This window comes from Zingiber officinale, chromosome 1B (genome assembly GCF_018446385.1).
Source record: "Zingiber officinale cultivar Zhangliang chromosome 1B, Zo_v1.1, whole genome shotgun sequence".
Lineage (NCBI taxonomy): Eukaryota > Viridiplantae > Streptophyta > Magnoliopsida > Zingiberales > Zingiberaceae > Zingiber > Zingiber officinale.
The window spans coordinates 167,172,174-167,189,409 of NC_055986.1; the positions used below are offsets into that span (position 1 = coordinate 167,172,174).

The following is a 17,236-nucleotide window of genomic DNA, read 5'->3' on the forward strand; positions in this document are numbered from 1 at the left end:
TTTTTCTTTTCCTTGTGATTTGATTGTTCTCTTTCGTTAACCTAAAGTTATTTTAGGAAATTAAATATTAGATTTCTATAAAAGGTTTTGTCTAGTCGGTGGTGGTTGCTCCCATATCCAAGAAGGCCATGTGCCTCGCCACGTCAGTACTGGGAACCAATTATGGAAATTAATATTTAATGGAATTAATAACTTAAGGTGACTTGGGTCGAACGTGTTAAGTTCCGCAGGAGATCCAAGTCAAAACCTAAAAAAATAAATAGATTAAATTTTGGATCAAACGTGTTAAGTTCCGCAGGCGATCCAAAATTTAATTTAAAAGAACACATGGTAGCTAGGAAAAGGTTCAGACCTTTGTACAAAATTTTTGTACAGTGGAACCTATAGGTTTTCCGAGTAGCAACCAACAAGTAAAAGTAATGGAAAATTCTGGGGGTTAAGGGAATACCGTGCAGCTTAAAGAGGATTACTACACCGCACAGCAGCCTAAAAGAGTTAGGTACAAGTTGGCCGAGCGGGATACGGAAATAATTGCAAACTTCCCGGATAAAGGAGTGTAGAGGGAAGAGCAGACCGGCCACAAATTGATCGCGGGAAAAGCAAATAGTGTCGGTTGGCGGGTTATGGGGCCGATCGGAAAAAGTGGCTAAAACTAGTCTATGGTCGGAAGGCAATTCAAATTCGTTAAGGAAACGCTCGGCGTTAGTTTCGTCGAAACGGCTGACCATGGTCATATACCAAAGGCCGGGGGAAGGACCGGAGGGCTGCGAAGTGCTAGCCATCACCGGGACAATAAAGGAAGAGCCGAGGAAAGAAGATTGAGAGGGTTGGAGAAGAAGACGGAAACTACAGTGAACCAGTGCAAAGATCACCAAAAAAGAAGAAATCAAAAGAACGCAGAGATAGGAAGGGGCTTACTGGGAGCAAAGTGCGAGGGAGAGGGCCGAGTGTTTATCGGAGCACCAAGGCAAGCGGATGCTGGGAGGATGGTCGCGAAAGAAGTCGCCAAAAACGCAAAGGCAAAGGTGAGAGACGGAGGTTCAGTGTCGGCGCCTCTTAAACCCCGGTCTCGGTTCACAACAGTCGTCCGATCCAGGTCATTGAAAGAAGTGAGGACATCGGACTGTCAGATTTGAACCGACGTATGTCCCATCGGAGTTTACGCTCCCGCCGTACGATGACGGCGGATATGCCAAGTGGCTATCAATGATTGGACGGCATTTAATGAGCGCCATTACCCGCGCGTGGGCAGCTTAATAAGGATTGGCACGAATTCCGAGGAAACCCGACGACGCCGACCGCCCCCAGAATAGCCGCGTGACAAGCAACGAAAGGAGATCAAAATTATGGCCACCATCTCGCCGATCGGCCTAAGGGACCTCCTAAAGCCGATCGGGAATACACTTTCGGAAGTGGCGAAGTGAAGGTCGCTCGACCAAATTCATAGTCCAGTCAGTCAGACTCGGTGCCTCCTTCGACTAGACTTGAAGGGGAGGCATGTGATCCAGTGATAAGGACGGGGGATCCTCGTCAGCAAAGGGTCAACGGCACGAGGAGGTCAAAGGTCAAGATAGTCGACCCGAAAACTGGCTGATCGGTCGAAGCGACCCGAAGACTGGCCGACCGGCCAGGAGTTCTCTGAACCGAATGGAGCACAACTTGACTAGGGGTCGGGATTCCGATGCTCACGATAAAAAGATTCAAGGGCCGAACGGGGGCATCGTTCGGCCGGTGCGCAAGGCAACACAGGCAGAAGCAGGCTTAGCCGAGCATATGAACGTTGTAGGAGTGAGATGCGTGTCGAGCGGCCTATCCGCTCGGCCCAGAAACAGACAAGGAACGCAAGAGGACAAAAGAGACAGGGTAATATCATCCTCGAGACGCCTGTCGCCGACAAACAGCAGAGTTGGCGGTCGAGCCGTACACGGAATCGTACGGTGGAAGCTTCCACCGTCGCATCCGGGATATGCTCGGACGATTGCAGAATGGCGCCAGAAGCACTTTTCTGACACAGGCTTGTTAAGGTATGTTTGGGGAAGCGTGCATGTGACAGGAAACGTGCCCGCGCTTCTCCGGGGTCCTATATAAAGACCCCAGACGTCGACGAAGGTATGCGCAACTATTTACTGTAGCCATGTTACTCTACCTCGTTCGTTGCCTGACTTGCGCGTCGGAGGGCCGTCGCCGGGGAACCCCTCCCGGCCCGGTTTCTTTGCAGGATCGTCGGAGAGCCACACCACCAGTTGAAGATAGCAGAGCGTGCCACGTCCCCAGCGTCCGTCGACTCAGCGCTCGGACAGGATCAAAAAGAATTAGCTGAAATCCCACATTAGACCAGAAAAACCAAAATAAATAATGGAGAGCATATTTACACTCCTTACAATCTTAAAAATCCACAGGACCTGAAATTGGGGAATTCAAAGCACTCTAGGTTAATTAATGGATTTCGATCGAAATCGGTTGAAATTTCACGTTGGGCCCGATATGAATTTATATTATGCCCAATGCGGGCCTGATATGAGTTTAAAGGCCAAGCTCAAGAAGTAACATAGAATAGATATCAAGGTAAAATAACTACTACTCAATCAATGCAAATAATAAAATCATACACTAAAGTCAATGATCTAAAAAAGACAAGTAAGAACTACCCATCTCAAATATGACTCGTACCAAAATAATTCCCACGTGAGATGCTCGTCTCGAATCAAAGTCCTACAATCACATAATGTACAGAGCTAATCATATATGCAACATCTAGCTAAACTAATTCTCAGACTAATTAGAGAAAACCCTAATCAAAATGCTTAATCTCGATTAATCAATTGCATTGATTGAATTAAGTTTAAGCCAACATTATCAACTCTTTAATTGAACTATGTAACCATTCATTATTAATATGCCAACTCATCATGAATCCAACACACCTAATTCATCTGATAACACGATTAAATCATCATTTATCAACGATCATATTCTTATTAATCTCTTATTAATTCTCAATATTAAATACTACTCCTATGGAATTAATCCAACCCAATTAGTTAACCTTTCGTGTTAACATGTTTCAATTATCCAATCAAGTCATGAATTAACAAACCAACTAATGAATTCAACTAATCAATGAATCTACCATCCCATTATCTCTTATCACCTTAATTGATTAAGCATCAACCTTTAATCAAACTACTAATGATCATAATTTAACCAAGTTAAATCCATTTAAATCTTCAATCCACATTTCTAACCAATTACTCGGTTAACTATTCAAAATCCACAAAATAGGAACTCATGTATTGAGTTTCCTACTTCATCAAACATCATTTCTGTTTACCCAAAAATATACCAAAATTTTAGCTTCTAATTGGCAATGCCCTCTATCGACAATTGGTGGTGGTGCCAGAACTGGAGTGGTCGATGAAACCCGATCAGGTGGCCACAACCAAAGGTGGTGCTAGATGGCTAGATGTATCGGTAGGTTGCGACGGAGTGAAGAAGGGTACCAGTGTCAAACGAAGATACGCTGCCGCAACATCGCAAATCTGGCCTTACACAGAGGGTTAGCGGTGGATGGGTAGGGCACCGGCTGTGGGGGCTTACGGGTAGCAGGTGCATCAATAGACTTCTGCTCGGGGGCGACGTCCAAGGAGGAAAGGTCAGTCGGGGAGATCGGGAACGAGGCAGTTGGAGTTGGCGAGAAAATGCAGAGATTGGGTGACGGTGGATCGACTCCACGTCTCTCGCAGTAGCCCACAACGTTAGCTCCACGACGACAATGGTTGTTGTATCGTCAACTGGTCTCACACAAACGAACGACGACGACAGCGTCAACGATCGATGCCAGGGCATGACACATTGAAGAATCAGAGGGGGTGGATCAGTCAGCTAGGCTTGGCACAGCCGAAGGGTGTGATGACGGCTCCCACACGACCGACGGCTGCGGCGTTGCTTGGGTCGCGATGACCATCGGCAACGAAGAAATCGAGAGGAGAAGAGGATAGGGCACAGGTGGATATATATATATATATATATATATATAGTCCTCTTGATCCAGACACGGGAGCTCCCAATTCCTTTGTTCGATATCAATATTATATTCATATGGCTTGATTAAACTATAGCTCTTGTTAGGGGCGACTCCATTAAGGGGCAAGGGGAAAGTACTCAGTTAAATCCATTTAAATCTTCAATCCACATTTCTAACCAATTACTCGGCTAACTACTCAAAATCCACAAAATGAGAACTCATATATGTTTTGAGTTTCCTACTTCATCAAACATCATTTTTGTTTACCCAAAAATATACCAAAATTTTAGGTTCTGACTGGCGATGCCCTCTCTCGGCAATTGGTGGTGGTGCTAGAACTGGAGTGGTCGATGAAACCCGATCAAGTGGCCACGACCAAAGGTGGCGCTAGATGTATCAGTAAGTTGCGACGGAGTGGAGAAGGGTACCGGTGTCAAACGAAGATACGCGGCCGCAACATCGCAGATCTTGCTTCACACAGAGGGGCGGGGTTGGATGGGTAAGGCACTGGCTGTGGGCGCCTGCGGGCAGCAGGTACATCAATCGGCTTTTGCTCGGGGTCGACGTCGAGGGGAGGAGAGGTCAGACAGGGAGATCGGGAACGAGACAGTTGGAGTTGGTGAGAAAATGCAGAGATAGGGCGACGGTGGATCAGTTCCATGTCTCTCGCAGTAGCCCACGGCGTCGGCTCCATGACAACAATGGTTGTTGTGTCGTCAACTGGTCTCATGCAAACGGACGACGACGACGATGGCGTCGACGATAGATGCTAGGGCATGATGCGTTCAAGAATGAGAGGCGGTGGATCAGTCGGCTGGGTTTTGCACAGCCAAAGGGTGTGACAGCGGCTCCCACACTACCAGCGGCTGGGCATCGAGGCTAGGACATGATGCGTTGAAGAATGAGAGGCGGTGGATCAATCGGTTGGGTTTCGCACAGCCAAAGGGTGTGACGGCAGCTCCCACACGACCAGCGGCTGCGGGGATATATATATATATATATATATAATCCAATCAACTCTCAACTTAATTGGAATATCTAAACAGAATTTCACTAAACCTAATAGATTTATCTCCTTAAATTTGTCATACGGATTCTGTTTAAATCCCGATTTCTTTTTAATTCATAGAAAAGTTTATAAGGTTATTTCTCAAATAACACTTATTATTTAATTATCGTATTTAACAGCTTCTCTTTCTGTCTTCTCTGTTTAGCTATCCAGTTCCTACGTAGTATCTAGTCCTCTTGATTTAGGCACGGGAGGCCCCAATTCCTTTGTTCGATATCAATATTCTACTCATATGGCTCGATTAAACTATAGCCCTTGTTAGGGGCGACTCCATTAAGGGGCAAGGGGAATGAAATTACTATACTTGAGTCTCTCCTGGCGTGTTGAACTTTGTGGACACATGCTTTGGTCGTCATGCATAAGGGAGCGGCTCATGATCTTTAGTCTTCACCAAGAACCACTCAGAGCGGCTTGACGAGGTACTGCTTCGGGAGGGCAGATGAATCGAAAGATCCACCTCTTGTACTATCGGCCGACAACATTCTGAATCTTGGCCAGGAACTACCTAGAAGCAGGGGAGGCACACTCGCAGATGCTGGAGGTGGAACACTACTGGAGGAGGTGGAGATGACGCCCGCGATCGCAGGTGTTCACGAGATGCAACGTCGAGGGAGAGGGCACCAACACTGCGATGAACTAGGTGGTGGAGGAGATGCGGCGGCAAAAGAAGCAGACTGCTGCTTGACAGCAACAAAAGTAGAATGTGTGGAAAATTAAAGGCCCTGGATGTTTTTGTAAATTACATTTGAGAAAGAGAAATATGAATTGGCACGTTAGAGACCGCAAACTTCATATATAAAATTATTATAGCATCCTTATATTTTAAAAATTTTACACATGCATTATAATTAATAAAAACTTTACACGTAAATTTCATTATTATATTTTAATTTTTGTTATGTGATGATTTTTTTATATGTATTTGTGATATCTCACTCTTTGCCCCTTGATAAATGGATCTAGAGCTCTGGTGTATAGTTGACGATTAGACCTTCTGGTAGTCCGAGCTCTGATATCACTTTATTAGAAGATGATGAGCTCTCAAGAATTTTCTACGAAGAGAAAATGAGTTATAGTATAATGACTTTGTATTAAAAAAAAATAATTATCTTACAACTTCATATCATATGAATATTTATACTATTTAATAAAAATTTTAAAATCATATATTATTAATTAGATACATGAACTTATTCGATCTAGATATTTCTTGTACATTAAACATTTATGATTAATTTATTTAAGTTCAATTCAACTCCTAATTTTGGAGGGAAGAGAAAGAAATACAACAAGGAAGAAGAAAAGGGATCGAATGTATGGCGATATGGTTGAGAGTGTTGCGTATTGAGAAAAATAAAAGGGAAAAAATATTTTTAAAAAACATTTTAATTCATTTTAAAATAATAATCCATTATATTCAATTAGATTATAATTAAATTAATTCTAAATCAATTGAAATCTAATCTTAATCAAGCACCCGTAGGTTGAATTTAATTAGAATCTAATCCGATTTTAAGTTAATGTCCACGTTTTGTGTTCAATGATTCGAATCATCTATTTTTTTTTTATCGATTCAGAATTTTAAAATATTTTTTTTCATGATTTACCTTGACGATGAACATTTCAATAAGAATGCCCATTTAGTCATTTAAAAAAGACATTCATGATTAGAAGCTAATAAATGGTCGCAAATGCAGATTTGAGCTCGAGGAGGCATTATGGGTTTCGAGCGTGACGTGAACAACATCAAAGGGCTGGATCCACCACTGCTTATGGTGAACAAAGAATGGATCGAACAATATAATGGAGGAGCTTGCAGAGACACAATTAGTAAGGCCAAAGAGACATGCTTTTGGAAAATCCGAACACGGAGACATGTTTCACTCAATAATGATAACATAAGTAAGCCCAAAGAGACATGCTGCTTGGAAGATATCAATTGTGGCACTATGGATATGGATGATTTCCGGTGGTCGGTGGGTAACGGATGGTTCATTGGAGGAGAAGACTCATCGGTGGGTAGCTGATACGATCAAAGTAAATAATCCAGCACTAGTTTAATTATCTTTGCCGAGAAAATTTGATGGATTGAATTGAAAGATAGGAGAATATTTTAGGTTTATGTTACAATTGGACTTGTAGACGATCCTTATTAAGTTATTATATAATGATGTGCTAGCGTAAATATGATAAAGATTTATCGTTGACTTCCTACCAAGTTGGCCATTTGTCGTAAGATATGTACTGGTTTGGTCGATTGATTTGCAGAGAAACAGAAATGGCGTCTACGGTGGTGAACTTGGTGCTGGGGAAGCTTGGCGAACTTGCTTCCAGCGAGGTCGCCGGCCTCCTCAACGTGGGTGCAGAGATCGCGTCGCTGACGGAAACACTGGCACTGATTCAATCCCGTCTCAGAGTGCCGACCAGAAACCCAGATCCGAGCAAAGCCACTCTTTGCAGGAGTGGATGAGACAGATCCGGAACTTGGCGTTCGAGATGGAGGACCTGGTGGACGAATACGCGACGCGGCTAGGCCGCGCTTCAGCCTCCGGCGGCCGGAAGAGCTGTCTCCGACGCATCGCCGCCTTCCCCTCCCGGATCCTCACTCGCCATCGGCTCGCGAGCCGTCTGCAGGACATCCATACCAGATTTCAAGATTTATGCAAACAAACGTCGCAACTTGGCATCCAAGCTCCGTCCTCCTGGCCCACCTCCTCTTCATCCTCTTACTCCTCTTCCTCTGCGGCTGACGCAAGGCTTGCTCGAAGGTAAAAAATTCTCGTTTTCCATCTATTAGCATCTATCTTCATGGTTAACTTTGTTGGATCTTTCAATGATGTCCTCTAGTGAACAATTAGGTTAGAACAAAAACTTGGTCAAGGCATCTCTTACTCATGATCGCATGAATTTTCACATCAAGAGAGATTATATGCTAATAAATCTTCACGTCTACAGATTTGAACTAGAAGAAGACATTGTCGGTTTTGATGAAGATATGAGAGACATCAAAAGGCAACTGTTTGACAGTAGTTCAACAGATCGCGTTGTCCTTTCGGTTGTTGGTCCTGGGGGTTTGGGCAAAACAACGCTGGCTAATAAGATCTACAAGAGCGCAGATGTCAAAAACTATTTCCAGTGCAAGGCATGGGTGTCCGTGTCACAGAAGTATGGGGTCAAAGAACTCTTGTGCAGCATTGTGAAGCAAGTGTTCGACTTCAAGGATGAGCAAGTAAAAGGTATGGAAGAACTAGAGATGAAGGAAAAGTTGTCCGAGCACTTGCGCGACAGAAGGTATTTAGTCGTGATGGATGATATTTGGCAGGTGGCAGCTTGGAACGCCATTAAAGGAGCTTTCCTAAAAGAATCGGCAGGATCCAGAGTGTTGCTGACCACGCGCAAGATGAACGTTGCGAACATTGCAGATGTTCCTCCACACGAGTTGAAATTTTGGAATGTCGAAGAGAGCTGGAATTTGTTCTGCAGGAAAGCTTTCCGCACAGCATGCTGCCCGCCAGAGTTTGAGCGATTCAAGGAAGATATCTTCAGAAAATCTAAAGGGCTGCCTCTTGCCATTGTGGTACTCGGAGGAATTTTGAGAGGTACAAGTCAAGCTAGTGACTGGAGGAAAAAGCTGGATTATATTTCTTATGAATTCAGAGAAGGAGAAGACCAAATCCAAAGTATATTAGCTCTCAGTTACCATGATCTTCCGCATCATTTGAAGCCTTGCTTCCTCTATTTTGCAGCCTTTCCTGAGGACTATAGCATTTGGGCAGACAGGATAACACATTTATGGATCGCTGAGGGTTTCATACAAACGAAGGACAAAGTGGATCAAACAATGGAGGACCTCGCGGAGGCATATTTGAAGGATTTGACTGACAGGTCCATGTTACAAATGGAAACAATTGGTTTTTATGCAAGGCTAGTTCGCATTCATGATCTTCTTCTTGATCTAGCACGTCATGAAGCTCGTGAGCTTAACTTCTTCAGGTCCATTGATGACATAGGTGACGATCCAAGATCTTTACGGCGTCTCTGTGTCACCGAAAATGTCAACGACCATGTCTCGTTGAACTGTTCTACCAATAAACTACGGTCACTTGTAATTTATCCGAATGAAGGTTTTCAGACAACACTGGCAGTTACCGTCGCCGGAGCAAAGTTCCTCAGGGTCTTGGATTTGATAGAACTACCGATTGAACAGTTTCCAAAGGAGATTGGGGACTTGATCCTCTTAAGGTATCTAAATTTGAGCAGATCAAAACTGAAGGAGCTGCCTTCATCCATTGGAAACCTCATCCACTTACAGACTTTCAATATACAATTTACTGAGATTCAACGTTTACCGGATGCATTTTGGAAAATCCGAACACTGAGACATGTATTCCTCAATGAGAAGAATACGAGCATGCCTAATTCGACATACTGCTCGGAAGACATTCAGACACTAGCGAATATTTCAAGTGGTCCATGGGTATGTGATGGTGTACTGGAGAAGCTGAGAAATCTTCGAAGATTGTTTTTGAGAAACATGTCCAGCTCTGATGAGGATGCTTTAGCCAATGCAGTCCAGAACCTTTCCCGGCTCGAGATGTTGGCATTGATTGGAGAATCCTTGCCGGTGAGCCTCCTAACTTCATCTTGCTACCATCATATTCAGATTATGGATTTGGCAGGACCATTGGTAAGACCTGCAAGGATTCACGTAGAGGCGGAAAATTCCAGGATATTTTCCAACCTGATCTCTCTTGCTATTGTGAACACAAGGTTGGAAAAGGATGAAGATATTGCATTGCTCTCATCTCTAGCAAACCTGGAGAATCTTCTTGTGTGTCTTGATGCATTTGTAGGAAGAGTTTTGGTGTTTCCAAAGGGAGGTTTTCCTCGTCTCCAAGGGATCGTACTGTATAGAGTGAGCACCTTGGAGCAGTGGGAAGTGGGAGAGGGAGCAATGCCTCTCCTTCAGCATCTAAGACTTTGTGGCTGCATAAATATGAGAATGCTACCAGAGGGACTTGTAAGATTGACTGAGCTCAAACAAATTGAAATAAAGGGAATGAAAATGATAGAGAGAAGGGTCAACAAGGATACTGGAGAAGATTATCACAAGATCAAGCATGTTCCTTGCATTGTAATAAATTGAAGGAAGGGCGATGACAATATCTGACGTCACCCAAAAATTAATCAGGAGGAACAAGTCTTGCTAGAAGCTGAAGGTCCTTTGATGGCCGTCGTCGTAATTGTTTCCCGATTTATTCTGCTGGCGGATATAAAATTTACTTAAGACCATATTTGATCACTCCAGACTCACGTTACGAGCCTAATTAATCATTAAAGGTCCTTTGTAACAGACAGAAGTCTAAAGTGCACACAGAGTTGGACAACCACTCACTCTGTGTGCTAACATTGGCGTACCTTTTTATACTATGTATTGTGTTAAATTGTCAATTTCGAAACAATTAATACTAATCTTGAATAAGGTAAGTTTGTTTTATGTTATATCTGTGACTCTTGTGCCGAGGTGAGCCAAGATATCTATCACTTGCTCACTGATACAACGAGCAATTGTATTGATTGATCCTAATCAATCAATACAATTGTATTAATTGCTCACTGATCCTAATCAAAATGATTAACCTTGATTAATCAATTGTATTGATTGAATTAAGTTTAACACAACATTATCAACTCTTAAATTTGATCGATAAAACCATTCATTTGCTAATAAGTCAACTCATCATGAATCTAACATACCTAATTCATCTAATAACATAATTAAATCACCATTTATCAACAATCATACATTATTCTCTTATTGATTCTCAAAATTAAGTATTGCTCCTATGGAGTTAATTCAATCTAATTAGTTAACCTTTCATGTTAACATGCTTCAATTATCCAATCAACTCATGAATTAGCAAACCAACTAATAAATTCAACTAATCAATGAATATATCACCCCATTATCTCTTATCACCTTAATGTATTAAGCATCAACCTTTAACCAACCTACCAATGATCAGAATTTAACCAAGCTAAATCCATTTAAATCTTCAATCTACATTTCTAACCAATTACTTGGTTAACTACTCAAAATCCACAAAATTAGAACTCATGTATAGTTTCCCACTTCATCAAACAACATTTATGTTTAACTGAAATATACCTAAATTTTAGCTTCTGACTGGCGATGCCCTCTCTCGGCAATTGATGGTGGGGCCAGAACTAGAGCGGTTGATGAAACCCGATCAAGCAACCACGACCAATGGTGCCACTAGATGTATTAGTAGGTTACGATAGAGCGGAGAAGGGTGCCGACGTCAAACGGAGATACGCAGTCGTGACGTCGCAAATCTAGTCTCACATGGAGGGGCGACAGTGGATGGGTAGGGCACTGGCGGTGGGGGCTTGCTGGCAGCCAGTGCGTCGGTCAATTTCTACTCGAGGCCAATGTCCAAGGAGGTGAGGTCGGTCGGGGAGATCGGGACTGAGGCAGTTAGCGTCGGCGAGAAAAGGCAGAGATAGGGCGGCGGTAGATCGGCTTCGCAGCTCCTGTAGTAGCCCACGACATATATCGTATGCTCACCTTTGAGCATATATCGTATGCTCAACCTAGAGTACCTATCCATCATAATGAATATTTTCATTATTCCATTGTTTCCAATTGCTAAACCTTGAGCATTCATAACAATGAAAGTTTTCAACCTTCCATTGTTTCCTTATCCCAAAAATAAAGTTAAAACATGTCTTTAAGAAAGAACTCCCTCTCAAAACATGCATCAAACTTCTATCATTTCACCAATTATGATTTAGAGTTTCCAAACCTTTAGAAAATCTAAAATTTGAAGTTATCAGATTAAAATTTCAATCTTTAAACCAAACCTCATACTAAACTCTAAATTAGTCTTCTTTAACCATTCCTTCTTTATTTTTAGCATGAAAAATACCTTTGGATGCTTATCGAAGTACTTTATAGGGTTAGGAATAGTTACACTAGACTAAACATGGTTTAATGGACTGAAATTAGATCATTTAAACCAAAATCAAACTAGAAGTGCAAATGAATCAAACCGCTCGTGAGCCGTTCACGAGTGGCTCGGTCAAAACTCAACTCGAGCTCGAAGTTGGTCGAGCTCAAGTAAAGCTCGAGCCGACTTGAGTAGAAATCGAGCTGAGCTCGAGCTTAATTATTACTGACTCGGTGGCTCGTCGAGCCAAACGAGCTAGTAATAATATATATTTTTATAATATATAATATATACTATATTAATTTATTTATTAAAATAATAATAATAAATAAAATCGAGCTCAAGCACGAGCTCAACTCTATAAACTCGAGTTAGCTCGAGCTCAAATCAAGCAAGTATAAATTGAGTCGAGCCGAGCTCGAGCCAGTAATCAAGCAAGTATAAATTGAGTCGAGCCTAGCTCGAGCCTAAACTGGCTCGAGCTTGGCTCGACTCATTTACACCCCTAAATCAGACTCCCTAACCGATTGGTTTTAGCCATTTTCAAATGTCCCTTAATCGATTGAAGTTGAGTTTCAATCAATTACAGCCTTTCAATCGATCGGCTGATCGATTCCGTCAGTCTCTGTGCTTGTGGAAATAAACTTAATCGATCACCTGATCGATTAAGGTCTGGGTCAATCAATCACTTAATCGATTCTGCAAGCCTCTGTGGTCACAAAAAATGGTCTTCAATCGATTCACGCCTATGAGTCGATTGCTTGATCGATTGATATTTCTAAAATTTATAATTTCAATTTCAAACTGAATTTCAAAAATCCATAAATAATTTTATGATTATCAAGAAATTATAAAATTTTACATAGACATTATTTATATCATATACTATCTGGAAAAAATAATTTTCTATGAAAATAACCACCATTTTTAAAGATTGACACATAATTGGAAACCATTAAAAACTTTAATGTTTCTCTCAAGTTTGTGTCCAACAATTCAATGGTGATTGCTATCACCAAATAATCTTCACCAAGGTTTTCAAAAATATTTTTGAAATTATTTTTCAAAACCAATTTTCAACCATGATCTTTGGGTTAAATGTGCATGACTTGTACACTTGCTTTCTCCATGATTGGATAACACATAATCTATGTGTTTTGATGAAACTAAAACTCAAATATATATACTAAATTAACATTTTAAATTTTGTTCATCCTTCTAACATCTCACTTGTATTTATATGTATCAAAATACATACAAGTCAACTTATATTTCTTGTGAAATGTAGATATTGGTTTCCCCTAATCTAAGTGATCATGCAATTCTAACTAGATATTTTAAATTTTGATCATCTACCTACGATGTCATTTGATAACTGATGTCATAATCCTTAATTACAAGAAAATTTAAAATAATGCATGAAAATGATCATGACATACATCACATGCATACTTTCCAAAAATGCACTCTTAATATATCATAAATGAATTGATGCATGTATGAGATGTATTAAAAATATCATGGCATTTTTTTCATAATGAAATATGAATATCAAATATAATGTCATGATTGCATGGCATGTGATAGGGCAAACAAAGCATAATAATTTAGCATAAATAAGAATATCAAATTTTTATTTAAGTTTTGTCTTTAATCCATTTTTGTTAAGTTAAATCTAATTTGACCTAAAATCCCTCTTTTTCGTTAAATGTGTCAAAAATCCCAACTTACCACATTTTGCCTTCTATTCTAGTTGTGTCAATTTAATTAAGTTCAATTCTTCAAATATTTTAATTGACACATTTACTTTTCAAGAGTAAAAAAATCAAAATTTCGTTTTTAAAGTGTCACAACAACTTGAAAATGGCCTAAGATGTCAACTTTTCATGGTTAAGTTAACTACCCTTCTAATTAGAGTTGACATTCTCTAAACTCTCTAGGATGTAGAGAACACACTCTTAGGAACCCAAAACCTATTGGTGCTCCTTGGGTGTTTTAGGTACTTACTAGAGATAACTTCCTTAGACACCTTCCTAATAACTTTTCTAGGCTTCTTAAAAGTCTTAGTTACACTAGTTTCCTCAAAGTCAACTCTAGGGATTGCTTTCTTTGTAACTTTGACTTAACTGCTAGACCTATGACTAGTTCCATAACTATATGGAACTCTATGGTATGAAGGTGTTGGAGTGTATACTGAGAGCCTAAGCTTTGTAAACATTCATTATGAATAAAGAATCACATTTGGTCTAATTATCTACATTTGTTTGTAGTTGTTCATTTAATTTATATTGTAGATAACATAGTATGTGGTGTCACATACAGAAGATGATGTTATCAGTACCTTATAAATTATAAACAGTAGCTCACGACCAGAATGGAAAGGAACAAACCATTAGAAAGTCGTAGTGTAATTAGGTATTAGTTTATCTTGACTATATAATTACACTAGTACACTTAGAGTGTATTGAGTAGGACCATTTGAGGTCGTTCCTTTTATACTGACTTTATAAAGGAACAAAGACCTCAGTTATTATGGAAGTGTGTGCTCTTAATCCTAATATAATAACAAGCACATATGTTTGATATTTATTTCTTTAATTTATCAATGGGTGAGATTTAGTTCGATGAATCAATAAACCCGATAAATTGGGAAATGGTATCACTCATAGTGTGTGTTGTTGATTATAGAAGGAAACTGTGTCCTAGTGATACTAGGTTGATAATGTCCTCAAGAGGAGCTCATAAAGATTGTCATGTTAAACCCTGCAGTGGACTTAGTCCGACATGATAATAAGGTTGAGTGGTACTACTCTTGGACTTAGATATTAATTAAATGAGTTGTCAGTAACTCACTTAATTAGTGGACATTCGATATCTTAAACACAGGGAGACTAACACACTCATAATAAGAAGGAGCCCAAAAATGTAATTTGGGATTTGTGCGGTAGTTCAATGATAGTTCTCTAGTGGAATGAATTATCATTGATAAAATTAAGTTGTGTGTTCGGGGCGAACATGGGATGCTTAATTTTATCGGGAGACCCCAACCAATTCCTCCTCTCGGTCCCTATCGTAGCCTCTTATTTATAGAGTACTATACCCACATATACCCACCTTTTATACCCACCTAAAGGGGGCCGGCCAAGCTAGCTTGGGAACCAAGCTAGGGCCGGCCTAAGCTTGGGTTTAAGGTGGCCGGCCCTAGCTTGAACCCAAGCTAGTAGGGCCGGCCATAATTAATTAAAAAGAAAATTTAATTTTAATGTTTATTATTATGTGGAAGATTTAATTTAAAAGAGAATTAAAATTAAAATATCTCTCTTGTAAAAATTTACAAAAGATTAAAGAAAGAGATTAGATCTCTTTCCTTATTTGTAGATTGGAGAGATGTTTTATTTTCTCTTTAAAATTATTCACATGTTAATAAAATTAAAATTATAGATATTTCCTTTTATTAACCATGAAGAGATTTTAAAGAGAAATTTTATTTTTTAAAATTTCTGGAAACAAATTAGGAAGTTTTAATTGTTGATTGAAACTTGTCCTATTTGCCTTCCAATGATGTGGCCGGCCATCACAAATTAATTAGGGAAATTTTATTTTATTTCTCTCAATTAAATCATGTCAAGGAAATTAAGGAAAATTTATTTCCTAATTTACCTAGGCCAAGGAATATAAAAGAAGGGGTGAGGGTGCCTTCTCAAGACACAACATCTATTATTCCTCTCCCTCTCTTGTTCCTTGTGGTGGCCGGTTCATCCTCTCCCTCTCTTCCTCTTGTGGTGGCCGAACCTCTCTCCCCTCCTTGGAGCTCTTGTGGTGGCGGATACTACTTGGAGAAGAAGAAGAAGAAGGAGAGAAAGCTAGCATCTCTTGGAGCTTGGTTAGTATTTTGGTTTTCTCCTTGGTGAAGCTTTTCTTTTGTGGCCGAACCTTGCTTGGAGAAGAAGAAGGTGGTTGGTGGTTTCTCATCTTGGAAGATCGTTGCCCACACAACGTCCGAGGTTAGAAGAGGAATACGGTAGAAGATCAAGAGGTTTTTCTACAAGGTATAACTAGTAATTTCTATTTCCGCATCATGCTAGTTATTTATGGAAATAATACCAAATACAAGAGGCTTACGTTCTAGTATTTCGAATATGTTTTTTCGAAGTTGTGTTCTTTTGTTTCTTTCTTTTCCTTGTGATTTGATTGTTCTCTTTGGTTAACCTAAAGTTATTTTAGGAAATTAAATATTAGCTTTCTATTAAAGGTTTTGTCTAGTCGGTGGTGGTTGCTCCCATATCCAAGAAGGCCATGTGCCTCGCCACGTCAGTACTGGGAACCTTTTATGGAAGTTAATATTTAATGGAATTAATAACTTAAGGAGACTTGGGTCGAACGTGTTAAGTTCCGCAGGAGATCCAAGTCAAAACCTAAAAGAACAAATAGATTAAGTTTTGGATCAAACGTGTTAAGTTCCGCAGGAGATCCAAAATTTAATTTAAAAGAACACGTGGTAGCTAGGAAAAGGTTCAGACCTTTGTACAAAATTTTTGTACAGTGGAACCTATAGGCTTTCCGAGTAGCAACCAACAGAAGGCGCATCTTTCTTGGCTTTAGTTTGTATCTCAAACCCCTACATCCATTGGATGAATCTTGTCAATTTTGACCTAGGTTTTTGTTCTTTGACCCTTTTTCTTTATTTGTCATTTTTCTAAAGGTCCTCTCTAATTTCTCAAGCTTTGACCTCAAGACTTGATTTTTCTTCTATAAATCTTCAAATTTAGATTCTTTAATTTATCTTTTGAAATTTTTTCCTTTTAAGCATAGATATATATTTTTCTTAGATTTCATGCCTAAATCATTTTCTATCTTCTTATCCTTAGGTAAGGTTGTTATAGCATGATACGCTACATATTTTTTTTAATCCATCATTCTTCCTATTTTTATGATAAATAGTATTAAAATAATATAAATTATTTCTAGCATGGATTTTATCATTTCTCAAAGGAATTGCATCAATAAATGATACCTTGAATTTGCTCTTAAGAGCTACCCCTTGATTTAAGCTTCCTCCTTGGCTCTTGATTTGGATCCTCCCCCATGGACATTGATTCTGGTAGTGGTCCTTTTGACTTTAATAGAAGCATCTAATATGCTCCTTACGTTTACGTACCAAGGCTTATGTCT

General features: G+C 40.0%; 1 protein-coding gene across 1 annotated transcript; it reads left to right on the top strand.

The window, feature by feature from the left end:
* The first annotated feature begins 659 nt into the window (after positions 1–659).
* On the top strand, positions 660–10,595 carry LOC122044594 (disease resistance protein RGA2-like). The gene is made up of 6 exons (XM_042604944.1): positions 660–1,025; positions 3,355–3,471; positions 3,554–3,652; positions 4,315–4,523; positions 7,289–7,861; positions 8,049–10,595. The coding sequence occupies exons 1-6, from the start codon at positions 660–662 to the stop codon at positions 10,237–10,239; spliced, it is 3,555 nt and encodes a 1,184-aa protein (XP_042460878.1). The 3' UTR covers positions 10,240–10,595.
* Positions 10,596–17,236: the final 6,641 nt, after the last annotated feature.